At 55.8% G+C, this 17,062-nt stretch overlaps 5 protein-coding genes across 5 annotated transcripts; 1 reads left to right on the forward strand and 4 right to left on the reverse strand.

Moving 5' to 3' along the window:
* Positions 1-3,076: 3,076 nt before the first annotated feature.
* On the reverse strand, positions 3,077-5,585 carry CHGG_05545 (uncharacterized protein; the record flags this gene model as incomplete). The annotated part of the gene is made up of 6 exons (XM_001221639.1): positions 3,077-3,135; positions 3,200-3,352; positions 3,419-3,547; positions 4,042-4,149; positions 4,212-5,353; positions 5,488-5,585. 6 exons carry the CDS (start codon positions 5,583-5,585, stop codon positions 3,077-3,079), a joined length of 1,689 nt encoding a protein of 562 aa, XP_001221640.1.
* Positions 5,586-6,459: 874 nt separating this feature from the next.
* On the reverse strand, positions 6,460-8,474 carry CHGG_05546 (uncharacterized protein; the record flags this gene model as incomplete). Its single annotated transcript, XM_001221640.1, has 8 exons — positions 6,460-6,722; positions 6,784-6,892; positions 7,070-7,220; positions 7,274-7,433; positions 7,510-7,912; positions 8,001-8,083; positions 8,142-8,323; positions 8,422-8,474. 8 exons carry the CDS (start codon positions 8,472-8,474, stop codon positions 6,460-6,462), a joined length of 1,404 nt encoding a protein of 467 aa, XP_001221641.1.
* Positions 8,475-8,983: 509 nt separating this feature from the next.
* Positions 8,984-13,824, reverse strand: CHGG_05547 (uncharacterized protein; the record flags this gene model as incomplete). Its single annotated transcript, XM_001221641.1, has 3 exons — positions 8,984-12,278; positions 12,429-13,646; positions 13,808-13,824. The coding sequence occupies 3 exons, from the start codon at positions 13,822-13,824 to the stop codon at positions 8,984-8,986; spliced, it is 4,530 nt and encodes a 1,509-aa protein (XP_001221642.1).
* Positions 13,825-14,823: 999 nt separating this feature from the next.
* On the forward strand, positions 14,824-15,860 carry CHGG_05548 (uncharacterized protein; the record flags this gene model as incomplete). The annotated part of the gene is made up of 3 exons (XM_001221642.1): positions 14,824-14,960; positions 15,025-15,671; positions 15,733-15,860. The coding sequence occupies 3 exons, from the start codon at positions 14,824-14,826 to the stop codon at positions 15,858-15,860; spliced, it is 912 nt and encodes a 303-aa protein (XP_001221643.1).
* Positions 15,861-16,134: 274 nt separating this feature from the next.
* CHGG_05549 (mitochondrial 54S ribosomal protein YmL23) lies at positions 16,135-16,792 on the reverse strand (the record flags this gene model as incomplete). The annotated part of the gene is made up of 2 exons (XM_001221643.1): positions 16,135-16,665; positions 16,772-16,792. The coding sequence occupies 2 exons, from the start codon at positions 16,790-16,792 to the stop codon at positions 16,135-16,137; spliced, it is 552 nt and encodes a 183-aa protein (XP_001221644.1).
* Between the last annotated feature and the right edge of the window lie 270 nt (positions 16,793-17,062).

Raw genomic sequence — 17,062 nt, forward strand, 5'->3', positions numbered from 1 at the left:
TGCGATCTATCCAGCCTTTACACGTGCCGTTGTAGTAGTGTGAGATCTTAGTGTCGAACCAGCTGCTCGATGATTTTGAACGAAACGGCGCACTTGCTAAACGCCAGTCCTTAGGCTTGCATGAGTACTGTGGCAGTCACCGTCTTCATCACGGCCACCAGCGGGTTTCCTTGTGATCCCAAACCGACAGGCTGACGAGTGCAGTTCCTCACTAGCTAAATCATTTGCAAGGCTATCGAGGCACGGGTTTCCCTGAGGGGTCGAGCATCGTGACCCTACCCGACGCGTCCCCTTCCCCAGACGAGGCATCCAAAGACGCCCATCGCACCGTCGTCCGAGACAGGCGATCAAAAGCGCCAGCAGAACTATCCTTGGCGACGCGGGCTTTGTTTTTGTTCCTCACCGTAATTTGAAGGTCGATGAAGAGATAACCGGGGAGGCTAGTGCGAATTTAGATTTTACCCCGTTAGATGCGGGAAGAGCCATTAGTCAAGAATTGACAGAAAGGGAGATGGGCTTTGGAGATGCATGAGACGAATCCAGGGGGCTGCTTTCTAGCGCTGAACCTGTCCTTCTCGAAATATTCCGGACTCGAGGTGTCACATCGCTCGACTGTCGTGAGAGCGCCGTCTCCCCCCCCCCCCCCCCCCCCCCTTTCTAGACGGAGCATACCGGGCCCAGCCCACTGGTTGGTGTGAACAGCTTCAACAGTACCAACACGCTTGGCCCATCCTGTTTGCTTGACCATGGAATCGTGGGAAAGTATTCGGCGAACCCGCGGGGACTACTACGGAAGGCCAAACACTGGGGGTCACGCTCCTTCCCCGCCACGCAGACCGCCCTCTATGTTAGCTTTGAAGTAATTTGTAATTTCCGGGTAATAAGATGGACGTTCAAACTCCACTACGCAGTGGTTCGAGCCAATACTCGGACACTTGAAGTCTTTCAAAGGCCCAAGAATCGTGGGTGGATTGGGAGGGGGGAGTCCAGGCTCCCCAGACGGAGGAGAAGGGAGTAAACTATCAATTCAACGACATTGCCCCCTTCGGCAAGATTACTAGGTAGGTAGTTAGGGCCGGACGCTAACGGCGCACCCCCCCTTTGTGCTGGGACAGCCACCCATCTGTTCAGGGCGTGTGATCTCCAACATGTGCTTTTGATGACCGATAATCCCCTTTCCATCCTAAATGGCACCGAGAGACCAACAGTGGAGATCAGCCCGTCGATCCAAGTATCGAGCAGTCGTCGTTATCGAGCCACGATCGGATTCGCCGTTCCGCCATCCGGGAGATGGCCAGCGCTAGACAGTGCCCACGGCGCTCATCATCCCCACCATCACTCTCCCCACCATCATTATCCATCCGCCCATCCCCAAGATAGAACGTGACAGTTGGTTGGTCGGAGAAATAGTTGTCGATCCCAACGCCAACAGGATACGACAAGAGGATCAGTAAATGCTAAAACGTGTAAACGCCATGAAGCCTGTGTGGCCTATACTTGTAAGAAACACTGCATCACTTCCTATGGATTGTCATGTCAGTGGCCGAAAACAGTGGCTATAAAAGCGCTGTTGATGTCAACAACACACGTCGGGCTTTGCAATGACGATTGCACGCCTCGGCGCTCGGCTCCCGGCTTACGGTAGAGCAGATGTCGTTGCGAATGATGTTGCCATCTACCAGAGCACGGCATAAGTCACTCGCCGATGGGCCAACTAATCTGACAAGCTACAAGAAGCCGCGCTGACCCGAACCTCCCCCCCAAATCACACGAGAGCCGCAACCTTCCCCGCGACACCCAAATACAGTGTGGCTCCTCCTAAACCCAGACCCGCCATCCCCTCAGACGGCGTTGCACCCTAGGATCACACTGTCCCTTTGTTCCCGGACAAAGGAATCCACCCTGTCCCTCGGCCTCACTTATCCCCCCCCCTTCCTTACCCGTAAGATCCACCAGCCCCCAAGACTCACCGGGCCGAGGGCAAAGATCCGACCTCCCAGCAAAACAAACCCCATACCGAAGAGTAACCGGGTTCCCCTGCGGCATTGTATTTAGGGGTTCCCACGTCGGAGAACCCACCCGCCTGATAATACCCGTATTTTGCCTTCAAGGTCACTCCTTGATGGGCCCGCGGGAGACCAAAGTAGCCTGCTTGCTTCCCCGAGGTTCTAATAGGGCACTAAACGACATTGCTCATTGCTTGGCTGTGAGAAAGAGGGTTCCCGAGTCATGACTTTGCGACCAAGCACGTTGGCAGCGGGCTATGGCCATGAGATTATCATTTCTAGATCGGCCTGCATATTTGCTCCTGGCTGAACAAGTGCCTTCTGTTGACATCTTACCCTGGCATACTAGGTGCATGGCGAAAGAAACTGAAGTCAAATCAAGTATGCCTACAAGGTCCATGGGCGAAACGAGGCGACAGTTCAAAACGGTAGAAAAAACACCACGCATCAAGTTCACATGGCGGTAATATTACTTATAGAATCGTATTCGCTTTTCCCCAAAATTAAGTACATAAGCATTTATCTGTCGTCGCCAGTTACGACAAGAGCGGGCATGAACTTGTTGTGACTGCCCCGTCCATCTTGGTCAGGGCCCGCGAGAGCCTCCCTTTCCTCGAATCCGCAGCCGGGGCCTGCGACCGTAAAAGAAGGGTCAAAACCAACTATAGAAGTAAGAAAGACCATGGCTGAAAGTAGGTTAAATGCCCTCAAAACAATGCAATGTGTCCACACTGGTCATGGTCTGTGGTGACCGATCGAGGTCTCACCTCAGCGGCCTGACGAGCCCTCGCGTTATGCGGAAGCTGTGCAACCGCAGGTTTTCAGAAGGACTTCCTCTCGCCCCTCGAAAATAAAATAACAATGCATCGAGAAACGAGCCAAGCCTCAGCCCGGGGTGACGACAAAAACAACATAACCAGTGGCAAATATGCCACGAAACCGACCTCTAAGCCGAACCCTCTACGCGAAACGCCGTGATGCCCGAATGCGGGGTGCACTGGTCGAAAAGCCAGTCACAAAAGATCTGGATGACGCTTAACGCTTGTGGCGCCTTTCAAGCGTGTGGTCGTCTACCACCGACGGTTGCCCATGGGCATGGCGTTAGGCCCATTAGCGCCTTGAGAACGTCCTATCATGAAAGTGATTAGCACAAGAATTTCAGGCGTCTTGGGGGTCGACAGGTACACACTTACCGCCACGGAATCCACCACCGCCGCGGCCACGATAACCGCCATACCGGCTGTTGCCACCACCACCGCCGTACCGAACCATTTCGGCGAGACGAGGATCAATATGCTGCTTGGCCTCTTGGAGAACACCCACGAGGTCGCGAGCCTGCTTTGAATCTGTGTGTGTGTAAGTAAACCACTCAATGCTAAGTAAGGATGGTGTACGGGGGAGGGAAGACATACTGTCAGTGGTGAAGAACGTAATGGCTGTGCCTTTAGCGCCGGCACGGCCAGTTCTACCAATACGATGGATGTAATCCTCCGAGTTGTTGGGGTAGTCATAGTTGAGCACATGGGTAATGTTGCGCACATCTTTAAAAACAAGGAAATGGTTAGCAACAGCGAGCGGCTTGAGTGCAAGCAACGTTCCAGCACGAACGGATGTCGAATGACACGGGTAGCTAAGCATGTTTCGTGATCCATGATGGCTGTACTTCTCTCCTTGGCAGGTGGGCTGTCCATTGCGATGAATATGCCGGTGGGCGATCCCAAGCTCCGGGTCCACGGGCCTTTGGGAATCTTGGAGACAAAGCTTGATCAAAGTCAAGGCATGTCTACTCTACGCTTGTACCACGGCAAATAGAAACGGTACAAGAGAAGAAGAATTACGGCGTAGCATCAAGAACAGCGTCCCTGCTACGTCACGAATCCAAGACTCCGTTCAGGAAGACCATACAGACACGAGGTCAGGCAAGTTCGCGCAATCAAGAGAGCCCCTAGACACAAGAGTAAAGCACAGCACATTTCGATGCTGGAAGGTTGCCCAAAAGAGGGCACGGGTTTGTGGGGGTGGAAGGGGGACATACCGATACCGCGAGACGCAACGTCGGTGGCAACCATGATGGGGCTCTTTCCAGTTTTGAACTGATCCAAGACCCAATCGCGCTCGTTTTGTTGCTTGTCTCCGTGGATTGCTGAGAGGCGTGTTAGCATAGAAGGCAAGGAAGGGAATCGTAGGCAACTGGGAACAACTTACAAAGTGCCGGCCAGCCGTCCTGGCGAAGGAAGCGGGTGATCTCATCAGCCACACGCTTGGTACCTGTGAAGATGAGGATCTTGTTCTGGCTCTCCTTGTCCTCCATGATCTTCTCAAGGTGCTTGATCATCTTGTCGCGCTTCTCGCTCTCATTCACAACCTCCACAACTTGGGTGATGCGGTGGTTGGCAGCCAGGTCCATGGAGCCAATGTTAACCTGAATGAAATCAGTCAGGAAGTCGCTGGCCAAAGCGCGGACTTCCTTAGGCCAAGTAGCGGACCACATGCAGGTTTGACGGTCGGGCCGAATCTGTCCAATGATCTTGCGAATTTGGGGCTCAAAACCCATGTCAAGCATGCGGTCGGCCTCATCGAGAACGAGGTAAGTGACACGACGGAGGTTAGTCCTGCCCGACTCCAGCATATCAATCAGACGGCCCGGCGTGGCAATGCACACCTCAACACCGCGAGAAAGGTCCCGGGTTTGAGGGCCCTTCGGGACGCCGCCGTAGACGCAGGTGTTGCGAATTCTCGAGGACTTGCCAAACTTGGTGATTTCTTGCTGAATCTGGACAGCCAGTTCACGGGTAGGGGCAAGGACCAAAACGATAGGGCCGTCACCAGGGGCGAGGAGAGGCTGGGCGTTGATGTGAACGATGGCCGGAAGGCAGTAAGTCAGGGTCTTGCCAGAACCGGTCTCGGCGATACCAACGACGTCGCGTCCGGAGAGCGCCATAGGCCATCCCTGGGACTGAATGGCGGTCGGCGCGGGGAAACCCTGGGCCTTGACCTCGTCCATGACATAGCGGGGGAAACCAGCCTCATCGAACGTCTCGACGGGGCTTGGGACATTGTTGCCAGCGACGGTCATAGCGTGGTCGCGACGGAACTTGTCGACTTCAGCCTGCGACCGGGCGGCAACGTTGGGGTGCTCCTGGTAGAACGATTTCTCGAACTTCGGAAGCGTGTCCAAGTCCCAGTTCTGCTTTTGCAGGCCAGCACCGAGGTTGGACATGCGATCACCACCGCCACCGCCGTAGCCGCCGCCATATCCACCACCTCCACCGCCATATCCACCACCGCCACCACCGTAGCCTCCACCGCCGTAGCCGCCGCCGCCGCCAGAATAGCCATTGGAGCCGCTATGATCGGAGCCCAAGTCAGTAATCGATAATTAAAAAAATGGGGCAAACATCGAGAGTCGAACGCGTGAAGCGTCGCTCACCGCTCGGAGATGGGGAAATGAGAAATCTAGGATTGAGAGTGCCCAACTTACGAATAACCACCACCGCCGCCGCCGTTACGGTCGTAGCCGCCAGAGTATCCGCCGCCTCCACCACGAGAGCTGTAGCCGCCGCCGCCGTAAGAAGACATGTTGTACTTAGAGTGACGCGGGTATTGGGTTCGTGCCGAAAATGTTAGAAACGCGAAAACTGCTGTTTCGCGATAGAATATCGAAGATGGAGAACGCGCTGTTGGCTTGGTTCAATAAAACCAGATTATGGCGCGTTGAAATGATGGAGGGTCCGAAGAAGTGAGGTTTTGAAGCGACTCGCGAAAGGGAGGAATACGAGGCTCGTTGATTTAGTGTCTAACACCGCGCTCGAAATAAATGAGCGGATTGTACCTCGAAATGCCCAGCAAACTTAACAGGGGGAGGGAGGGAGATGGAGGGAGATGGAGGATGTAGGTTTTCGTCGACGAGGCGAAAATCTTTTGTAGAAGAAAGGATCGGGAAGTTGCCCCAGGAGAATTTGTTAGGCGGCCTGGGCCAGAAAATATTTTTGCAGGCAGGCGCCCTGCAGTCTTCCAAGAAGGGGGCGATAAGTTGGATAAGGACTTGGCAGCGATAACTAATTTGATACCTGAGGCAGCAACGTTTGGCCGCCAAAGCTGCTTTCCCACTTTCCAACTTTCCCACCCTGAGCCACCGCACAAGGAAAGTGAATGGTTAGTTCCAGGAAGCCTTTGTCTCCCACTTCAAATTTTCAGTTTTAGATGAGCTTTGTTGATTATTCCTTCTTTTCTATCAAATCTATCTTGCAACCCGGGCCTCTTTCCTCAACTTGAGCTATACATTTCCCAAAATTCGATCTCCATCTACTCTTTTTGTCAGCGTTCCTCTGTCTGCGATTTGGTAGGATTGGCAGGCCGACCTTTGTAGCGTGGATGAAGATCTTGACCAGCTCTTCAATGCGCGACGGGCTTTGAAGCAATGCGTGCCGCTCCAACAGTTCTTTGTCCCGAGTTAGCGATCGTCTACCCTTCCTCTCTTTGACTTGGCTTCCCACTTACCGGTACCGGTCTTCACAGCCGTGACATAATCATTGGCTACGTAATTTTGAATCCAGGTCCAGTACAAGTTGCCCTCTCTCTTGGATCGCTTGTCGGCGTGCAGCTGCTTGGCGATCACGCCGTACCCGAGTAGACATGGTGCAATGGCGACCTGGAGACCCAACCAGTCCTGGGACTGGCCGATGTCAAGGACATACCTAGTGTATGCCGTGCAGGCTATGGGGTGGCGGTCAGTTGTCTCTACTGTTGGCCAAGTGTTGACGGAGATGTTGCTCACCCGCTTTCTCTTCCGTCTTCTCCATCTCTTCCCTAGAGATACCGAAGCCCTGACAGTACCCGACGTGGAGCTCCATTTCTTTGAAGATGTGGGTAACAATGGCGGCGGACTGACACCCAGCCATAATTAGGTCACTTATGCTTGAGCCATTGAGTATGAGGAACTTACCGCAGCGATATCCTTCATGTTGCTAGCCTTATACGACCCTAGGGCGTTCGCTCGGGCAAAGTGTATCTCTCTATGTTAGCAATTGGTCGCTTGCTCACCACGGGCAAAATCAACTCACGAGATAGAGGTAGTCTTGCACCAGGTAGCCCTTGAATGACTCGACAGGCAGTGTTCCGTCTCCCATGGCCAAGACAAAGGGGTGGTTAACGAACTTGTCCCATATTGGCGCGACGTCAGGTCGTTCCAGCAAATAGTCGATGAAGTAACCCCTAAGCCCAGTAAGCCAGAGTTCCCACACAAACGAGCATATATTGTTTCTCACGGAGAAAAGGGCAGGGTGTAGACCGAGTGGAAGTGATTCAACGGCCCATTCCCCCCACCCAACCCCGGCGCGCTCCTGATACCGGCCTGGACGTATCTGCAACCAGCCCTCACCGCAGCTGGCATAGCCATCCCCTTGGCCAGGTTCGACGCAATCGCCGCTGCAAGCCAACAACAACACACACCCCAGTCAGCATCACACAACACCCAACACAATCAAGCGGCGGAGTCACTCACAAGCCAAAGAACACCCCGTCCCATGCGTATGCTTTGAATCGCAATACCCCGTCTCCAACCGCAGCACCACCTCCTCCCCGGTCTCCACATCCTCTCCCACCAGCACATCCACCACCAGCTCCCTCTCGGCATCCGTCTCCGCCGCCGTGCCGTCCTTCTTGAAGGGGCAGTGCCCGCCCTTGACGAGCGCCCACTTGGGACCCAGCTTGCGTATCGCGCGGCCGACAGTCTCCAGGTCGCTGATTGTGCGCACAGCGTCCACCCCGGTGTCGGCGTCGCGCAGCAGGAGGAGCGCCTCGGGCACGTTGGGCGTGACGATGGTGGCGAGGGGTAGCAGGCGGGCGTGCAGGGCGTTTAGGGCGTCGGAAGGTAGGAGCTTGGCGCCGGTTGTTGCGATCATTACCTGTGTGTGGTATGCGGCATGCGTGCCGGTGGTTAGGGTGGGGGCGAGGGGTTGAATAGAGGGGAAGGGGAAGGGGGAGGTGTCGTACCGGGTCAATAACGACGGTCGGGACGTTGTGAAGAGTGAGAGCGTCGGCGATGGTTTTGATCGTCTCTGCGGACCCGAGCATGCCTTGATTTGGTGGTCAGTGTCAAAGAAGTAGGCTGAGTGAGGGGTAATAGGGGCTCACCCGTCTTGACAACATCAACTCCAACATCCTCAATGACGGCGTCGATTTGTTTCCTGAGAAACTCGGGCGGGATGTAGTGAATGTCATAGACGCCCTTTGTGTTTTGTGCCGTGAGGGCCGTCGTGGCCGTCATGGCGTAGCAGTCATGGGCGGCGATGACCTTCTGGTCTGCTTCAAGACCGCTGTGAGTGAGAACCTTGTGTAAGCCGAACCACCCATCGACAGGTTTGAGCGATACCGGCATCGAGATTGCAAGCATGAGAAATAAAATAAAACATACGCTCCACCGGAGCTATCAGAGCCCGCAATTACTAAAACTCTCCCAGGAGCCATCTTGATCTCTAGGCTGCCTATGGCCGTAGATCGGGTATCATTTAAGGGCGAGGTTATAAAAATACACTGCCATGCAATCAATGGAGATGCTTCTTGGTACGAAGTCGGCAATTGGAAGAGAACCAGAAGATTGCTTCGAAGCGGGGGCACAGTGGGGTTGCAGAATAACCTTTAGTAACAGAACATGTGGAATGGACCCTTCGAGTTCTCAATGCTTCCAATTGCAGCTCCCGGTTTACCACGGGCCGGATACTATACATTGCAAATGGTCCCAAAATCCCTAACAAAAGAAGTTGTTTAGAACGCCAACCCCTTTCCTATCCCTCAGCACCTAGACCTGACCGCCAACCCTCTTGATGCAAGTCCGCCATAACCATCCATGACCGCCACGCCCCCCTACTTTTGCAGAAATTCAACCGACGCCGTTCTGTGTCTCGCTCCGCAACTCATCTCCCGCTCCGCCTTCGTTTATAGCAGAAATAGAAAGTATATCACGACGCCGTGACCCGCTACCGGCCGAGCCCCATCGTCATCCCCCGTCTCTTGATGTCTGCCGGGTCGCTCACACTCCTCTGCCGCTCGGTACGCTGTTCATCGCCCGAACTGTCCCCGCCCCCTTCTCCCTCTTCTTCCTCTTCCTCTTCCTCTTCCTCTCCATCCTGCTCCTCCTCCTCCCCATCTTCCTCCCCTTCACTCTCACTCCCACTTTCCCTCCCACCCCTAGCCGCCACGTTCGTCTCCACCCGCCTCTCATCCTCCTCCTCATCGTCGTCCTCATCCTCGTCATCATCACTATCATCCCCATCATCACTGCTCTCCCCCTCCCCACTCCCACTCACACCACTCTCATCCTCGCCATACACCACCGCCCGCAGCACGCTCTTCTCAAACAACCCGACAATCATATTCCGATCCACCAAACGATAGTGATGACACTCCAGCAGCGACATGACTTTGCGAAACAGGCGGGGCTGCGCGAAGCCCGCGGCGCGCCCCTGCGTCTTGATTTGCATCAGCTCGTTGCGCGCGCGGCGGTAGAGCACCATGTTGGACATGTCGATGACCAGCTCCAGGATGCGGTGGCTGGTCGGGTCCGGGTCGAGCTCCACGCGCGGCGGCAGCGCGTCCGACAGTGCCAGTCCTGCCGCGACGCCCACAGCGGCTTCTTGCTCCGCCTCCTGCAGCGCTTTGATGAGCGACTCGGAGCGCGGGCGGGATGGTACGGCGGGGAGCTTGGCGGTTTCGGTCTTTTGGCTATCGGGGAGCTCGAGGGCGGTAACGGGGGTGTGGTGCCAGGGCTTGAGGGAGAAGAACTGGGAGAGGTCCGTGGGGATGCAGAGGCCGAAGGAGTGGCCGAGGATGTTGGTGTTTGCGTCCCAGCCGTTTTCCGAGAGGATCTCGAGGCCGTGGATGGAGCGGGAGACGAGCCCGAGAACGAAGAAGGCGGTCCCGCGCAGGCTCATGACCTCGTGGTTCTGGGCGATCTCGATGATCTGCTCCACCACGTCGCAGGATTCGAGGAAGGGCGCGCCGAGCTCCATCGAGCCGACATTGCCTACGGCCCAGAGGCAGCCCTTCACCTTGACCATCATTTCGTGGTCGTCGGACTGCATGCCGTACTCGCGGATCGTGGCGGCAAATTCGGCAAAGTGGCCCTTATCGCTAAGCAGTTTACAACCCTCTTGTGTCCGGGTTAGTTCGCGGTAGAAGTGTGGTGGTACGTGGTTGTCGGCCTCCATCTCTTGCTGCTCGTCAAACACGCTGATTCGGTTCGTGTGATCGTCCTGGTGGTCCATGAAAGACCGCGCGAGGCTTGCTTCGATAACACCAACGTACGAGTCGTTTCGGCCCAGGAACCAGTCGTCCATCTCGTTGCTAATGTAGTCTAGCCCATCCAGGTAATGGTATCCGATCGATGTCGAGAGGAAGCGTAGAAGAAGAGGAGCTCCTATCTCGCCTAGGTGGTCCAGCGCTGGCCGGCATTCGACAATATACTCGAGATGATTCTTTGTGTTGCAAGCCTTTTCAAGAATCTTGACCGCAGTGGCGCACACTTCAACTTCCGGGTCGTACAGCTGCGTCACAAGAAGCTGGATCGCCCACTTTGAATCACCGGGTTCCGGGCCATGCGGTCCCATCCGCGGGTGTGTAGCAAACCTCCTCAATGCGTTTGTCGCGTAAATCCGAATATCTTTCGTCCCGGCTGTCAGAGCCTTGGACAGAAGCACTCGTGGGTGGCCCTGGAGGGAATAGTCAAAATTGGAGAGCATCAACTTGATGAGGTCCGGCCGCTGCTTCAGGTCGAGAATGCGGTACATCATATTGAAGATGCGCCACCGGTCCATCATCTGTAACCCCTTGACATCTGCGGTCAGGACGCCGAGCATGGGGAAGTAACCACCGCAAAGGGTGTCGGCGAGACGGTCCTTGGAGAACATAGGGTCTTGTGCGGTCAATCCGCTGGTGGGATCGCACTGGGCTAAGCATTCGGCAACTTGGCGAAGCAGCTTGTTGTCGGACAGGTATTTGACACCTTCGGGGCTCTGAAGCAGGGCGTGCATCAAGGCGCACCCGGTCCGGACGTACTTTTGTGTGCTCCTTGAGCTCTTGATTTCCGAAAACTTGTACTTGAACGGCCGGTAAAAGCTCATGATGCGTTTTATGAACTTGGACGCCTTGATGGCCTCCTCAAGCCGCTTGCCACTTGTCAGGGGCCCTTCAATGAGCCTGATCATGACCTCCCAATTCCATTTCGTGTAATTGGAACTGCTGAGAACATTTGACTCGAGGAGAAGCTGCCTGAACGTCCCATCATCAAAGTTTGTTGATGTGTTGGCCTTCGGGTGCTCGTCGAGCGCGTTGAGGTCCATGCTGTGGTGCGCGGATGGGAGGTAGGACGATGGGGACGACCGGTACAGTGTTCTGCTGACACTGCTTATCTGGTAAATGACCCCGGTGGCCGCAAAATGACTTTCGTCTTTGAGTTTGGCGGCCGAGATGAACAAATCGGGAAGTAGTTGTAAGTCACTACTCCAGGAGGGTGGGAGCAGGCGGCTGGCCAACTTCAACACCTCTCCTATCAACAGCGTCGATTTTCGCCGAAGGGTCGCGCTTTCGTTTGTTTGGGTGAGTTCGAGAAGAGCCGGAACGACTCCGGATTTGACAAATACGGCAAGCAAGAGGGTCGTGTAGTGCTCCAGGAAATTTTGTTCTCCCCCGTCGTCTTCGTATTCGGTTTGGGAGCCCTTAGTAGCCGACTTGAGATTCGTGACTCGACCATATGTGGTGAGCCGCCGGCCGGCTAAAAATGACGTGGCCCATGCCGGGGGTTTGATGCGGAGAAGGGAAAAGATGAGATCCATGATGGTCTCGCGGATAGGTCCGGCTTGCACGACCATACTGGTGATCATGGACTTGATGGCACGAAAATTGTACATGGACAAACTCATAAGCCCGGACCACGTTCTCAGAGCCGAGGTCACGGCCTTGACGCTCTGCTTTAGGAACCGCTCGTTGGAAGACAACTCGTCAGTGAAGGCAGTGAAGAGTATCTCAAGCTCGTTCCCAGGACGTAGGTATTGCCGTCGATGCGGCGCGTCCAAAAGGTAGAGGAATGCTGCCGTCAAGCTCTCGGATGCCTTGTATGAACCGTCGGCCAACGCTTCATGCAAAGGGGCCATCCCTCCGGAAGCAATCAGCAGGCGAGGATCACGGACGAGGATCTCGGCCAGGGTCTCGATGCAGATTGGCCGTAACCTCTCTTCAGGCTCTTCTGCCGCCGCAGCTATCGACCTGACGACAGCCCTTGAAATCTCACGCACACCATCTTTGACATCAAGGAAGGCACGCACAAACTTGAGGGCCTGCTCACGTTCGACGTCGGCTTTGCGATCCTTGATCAAAGACCTGCCTCGAATTAGTTCGTGAGGGTGAGAGCCAGCCTGGGGCACTTACCACGTAACAAGATAGTCAGTATTGAGAGCACGTATGTTTCTGATGGAGCTGATGTCCGAAATGGCATATCGTATCATCCTATACCCTGCGGCGACCACCTCACGGCTCTCGCTCAGGAGCATGGCTTGCATTCGGAGGCCGAACACGGACCACACCAAGTCATACTTGAGTGTGGGGTGCCGCTTGAAAAGGTCAACCAAGCTGTTCGCCCTGGAGACGTAGTAGTCTGGGGTCATGCCCTCCACTTCCAGGGCCTGCAGGATCTCGGTAAGCGCAAAGGTTGGTGATTCGGTTGGCTCGTCGATATCGGACCCGACGCCGCTCCGAGAAGCGCTAGGGGGAGAGCGCAAGCCATTGGGGCCGGGGAACAAGGCCTCTGTCCTCGTCCGCGTGGGTGTGGTGGGCGCGGCCTTTACCCGCTGTGCGTCTGTGATCTTCTGGCGCAACTCCTTGATCCGTAGGTTGGACGAGTTCAGCTCGGCCTCGACTCTTTGCCGTTGCTCTTTGGTTTGCTTCGCTTTCTTAGAGTTCAGCGCTTCCAACATGTTCTCGCTCCCCTCCTTGATCTTCATCTCGCGGCCGAGGGCCTCGCGCAGGTGGGTGATGGTCTTTTCCTGGCCCGGGTCATCGTCGTCCTCGTCCAACTTTTCCAGCGCAGGGAACATGTCGAGTCGCGAACCGGCACGAGAGATGTTTGTCTGGCTACGGAGTTCAGAGCTGAAGCTGCCGGGCATGGGCGATGGGTTGAGCGACGGGGCACGGGATGCAAAGCTCACGGCGGAGGCCGAGAGGTTGCGACCGCCATTAGGAACGGGGGGCTGCAGGCCATCGCGTTCCAGACTCGGTCGGGGGTTCCCGGGCTGCTGGTTTTGCTGCTGCGGCTGCTGTGATTGCTGCTGCTGCGGTTGCTGCTGCTGCTGTGGTGGTTGGGGAGTGTATGACCTCTGAGTGGGTGTCGCCGAGGCGCTCAACATGGTGGACGGCCCGGCCATTTGCCCTCCACGCTTGACCCTCTCGACGCTCGCAGCGCTCCCGGTTTTCGCATTCGATTCGCCGGCGGGCTCCTTGTTTGACGCATGAATGTTCGAGTTCTTCAATGATTTCGAGGCCCTTCTGCCGGCATTGCGCAATTGTGTGGTCACCGTCGAGTCGCGTGCGCGCTCAATCTCGTACCGTATACGTTCGGTGCTGACGATCGATGTGGGGTGGGGGTTGGCGCTGTCTTCGAGGTCCACCGCTCAGGTGCATCGCATCGCGACAGCGACCGTCCTGTTGGTGGCCTGTGCGCAACGCCTGGCAACGGCCGCCCCACCAACTGATTCAAGCATTCCCGCCTCGTCCCTGGTGACACCGGATAAGATGGTTCAGAGTTGGGATACCTAAAGAACCGTGACATTATGAGCACTGCCGTGTTGGCTATAAGTTGAGCTAGACAAAATGTATAAATTCACCACAGACCCAACTCAAGTTAAGTTAAACTAGGTCGGTATTGGTATTGGTTAACTACCCGACATTACTATCATCTCCTCTTTCTTCAAAATTTGACGATTGCTACGAACACTACCAACTAATTAGGTCGGGAAGTGGTAGGCACTTTGGGAAGGGCCTGGGACTTGCCATGTCTCACATCGCGTCCCTGTCAAATGTTACATGGTCACAAATAGGTTGCTCTCTGTCGTACGATGCTTCCATACAACTGCCTCAGAGCGGTGGACACTATTGAGAATTGTGCTTCCAGTATTTCGGCCCAGCCCGGCGGTGCCCCTGCAACATAGTGGTGGGGCACTCGGGGATTTGCCTGCCCCGGCTCTTATCAACGTCACCGATCTGGAAGATTGGATGGGCAAGACTGCCCTGACCCTCCATGGATTCATCCGGTTGCAGGATTTCGTCTGACCAGAGCTCTTTGATTGCTAGTCAGCAGCAAGTTTCAAGTGGGATTCTCAAAGGAAGTGGATTTCATTTCCGTGGGCGGCGGGAAGTCGTAGATGCTGGAAAGATCCGAAGATAGAGAGGGGCCTGGCACAAGGCGGTCGGCGGATTCCGGTGATCCACCTCCACCCCTTCTTGCCATCCCGGCTCGTTGCCCCTCCGCCGGAAGCCGCGCCATGGGCGAGCCGCCAGGTGCCGTCCGGACGTGAACTCATTGGATGTCCGGGGTTCCTCCTGCTTCAGAGATCGGACGTTGGGTCGGAATATAAATGGCCAACTGCCTGCCCCAAGGAACAAACATTGATATCTGTTTCATGCTGACCCGTGCCTCTACTCCCTCGCCTCCTAATTCCTGAGCAAACACGGCAAACGCTATTCGAATCATAACACACCTTTTTTCTTTTTTTTTTTTTTTAAAAAAAAAATAACATTCTAGGTTTACTTATCCACGGATACCGTCGCCATGCCCGGTCTTGCGTCTGCCCGTTACGGAAAGGACAATGTCCGCGTTTGCAAAGTCCAAAGAGATGAGCAGACCGGCGTCCACACCGTAACGGAGATGACAGTATGCTGCCTTCTCGAGGGCAAGATCGAGACATCGTAAGCTGAGCGCTCCCGATACCCGAGCCACAAAATACAGCACATCTAACTAACTACTTCTTAGATACACGGAGGCAGACAATAGCGTTGTAGTCGCCACCGACTCCATCAAGAACACAATCTACATCAAGGCCAAGGAACACCCCGTCAACCCGCCAGAGGTCTACGCCAGCCATCTGGGGCAGCACTTCCTTGACACATACCCCCACATCACCGTCGCGCACGTCGACGTCGTGGTGCACCGGTGGACGCGGATGGCGATAGACGGCGCACCCCACCCGCACAGCTTCTTCCGCGACGGGCAGGAGACCCGGAACGTCAAGGCTACGGTGGCGCGCGGGGCGGGGATCGACCTCAATAGCAGCATCGCGGGCTTGTCGGTGCTCAAGAGCACGGGGTCGGGCTTCCACGGGTTCGTGCGGGACGAGTTCACCACCCTGCCCGAGACGTGGGACCGCATCCTGTCGACCGACATCGACTGCAGCTGGGCGTGGAAGCGCTTCCCGAACGCCGCGGCCGTGCAGCAGGGGGCGGAGCGCTTCGACAAGGCGTGGGAGAGCGCGCGGGGCATCATAATGAAGACATTTGCTATTGACGAGAGCGCTTCGGTGCAGAATACTATGTACAAGATGTGCGAGCAGATTTTGGAGGCCGTGCCCGAGGTTGACAAGGCCGGCTTCGCGCTGCCGAACAAGCACTACTTTGAGATTGGTCAGTACCTCTCCTAACCTCGCGTGCTTTAATGACTCTAAACTGATCTACCTCGACGCAGACCTGAGCTGGCACAAGGGCATAAAGAATACGGGCAAGGACGCCGAGGTGTACGCACCCCAGTCTGGGCCCAACGGCTTGATCAAGTGCGAGGTATTCCGTGATGTTGCGACCCTAGCACACAGGTGAAGAGGGAGCATAGCACTGGAACAGGGCGATATTTACTTGCCATCTTCGGCACGAGAGACACTGGCGTGCTCTCGATTAGCATCTTCGTGCTGTATAGTGCGGCTAGCACGAGCGTAGCGAATTGACATTGAGTTGCATATCAAACCAAAAAATGGCTCTTCAATAACAAGGATTCCATGGTATACATCAATGTATTGTTAATACACATAAGACTCGATGGTCGAGTCAAAATGGCCTCGTACACACGCCCATCCCGCCGCCATTCCCAGTAACCCTATAACCTCGCAGCATCCGCCGCCCTCACAGCCTTAACCACATCCTCCCACCCCGAAGTCCCCACAACCTTCCCACCAAACCGTACCAAGTTCTCCTTGTACGGGTGGGCATCGCCCTCGAACGCTTTCAACCGCGCCAGCCGCTTGTCCCGCAGCCTGTTCTTGGGCAGCATGCCACTGACGGCCTTGCGCAGCACCTCGGAGCCGCCAAATTTGTCCATCAAGACGTCCATGGTGACGGTGCGGAGCGATCCCGGGCGGGTGTTGTGGCGGTAGTAGGTCTTGCGGTACTTCTTCTGGCCCGTCGTGTACAGCGCCGCGCAGTTGGTCACCACCACGTAGTCGCCGCAGTCGGTCGACGGATCCCAGATCGGCTTGTGCTTGCCCATGAGGATCGTCGCGATCCGCGACGCCAGCCGGCCCAGCGAGGGCGGGGTCACGGCCTCGGCCGGCGCCTTGATCGTGCTCAGCGTCGGGTGCGGTGTTGACGCCGAGATGTGGTGCCATACCCTTGAGTAGGCGAGTCTGGTCTGGAGAAAGGGAAATTAACGGTTAGTGATTAGAGAAAGGAAGGGTAGATACCTAGGGAAGGGCAAGGGGTTCGGCCGGGGGGTTGTGGGGGAGGGGCTTGCTTACAGCTCCGACGGTTTGTGACATGTTGGTGGTGGTGAAGGGGAAGTTGGAGGGTGAAGAAGACGAGCAAAGCCCCTGGGAACTAGTCCCTCATCGACAAGACGCAGTCGCCGCAATCTAATGCTCGAATTAGGTGCAGCGAATGCGGCAGCGGATCATTTACGGCGGGCAATTGGCGGAGCGAGCTGGCGGTCGATGTCGCGATGGCTTGATAGAGCCAAGCCCGGGAGTTTGGAAAAATCGGCGGGGGCGCCTCACGCACGCGCCACATGGCTCCCGACCGCGCCGCATCTG

This window comes from Chaetomium globosum, genomic scaffold (genome assembly GCF_000143365.1).
Source record: "Chaetomium globosum CBS 148.51 scaffold_3 genomic scaffold, whole genome shotgun sequence".
NCBI classification, from domain to species: domain Eukaryota; kingdom Fungi; phylum Ascomycota; class Sordariomycetes; order Sordariales; family Chaetomiaceae; genus Chaetomium; species Chaetomium globosum.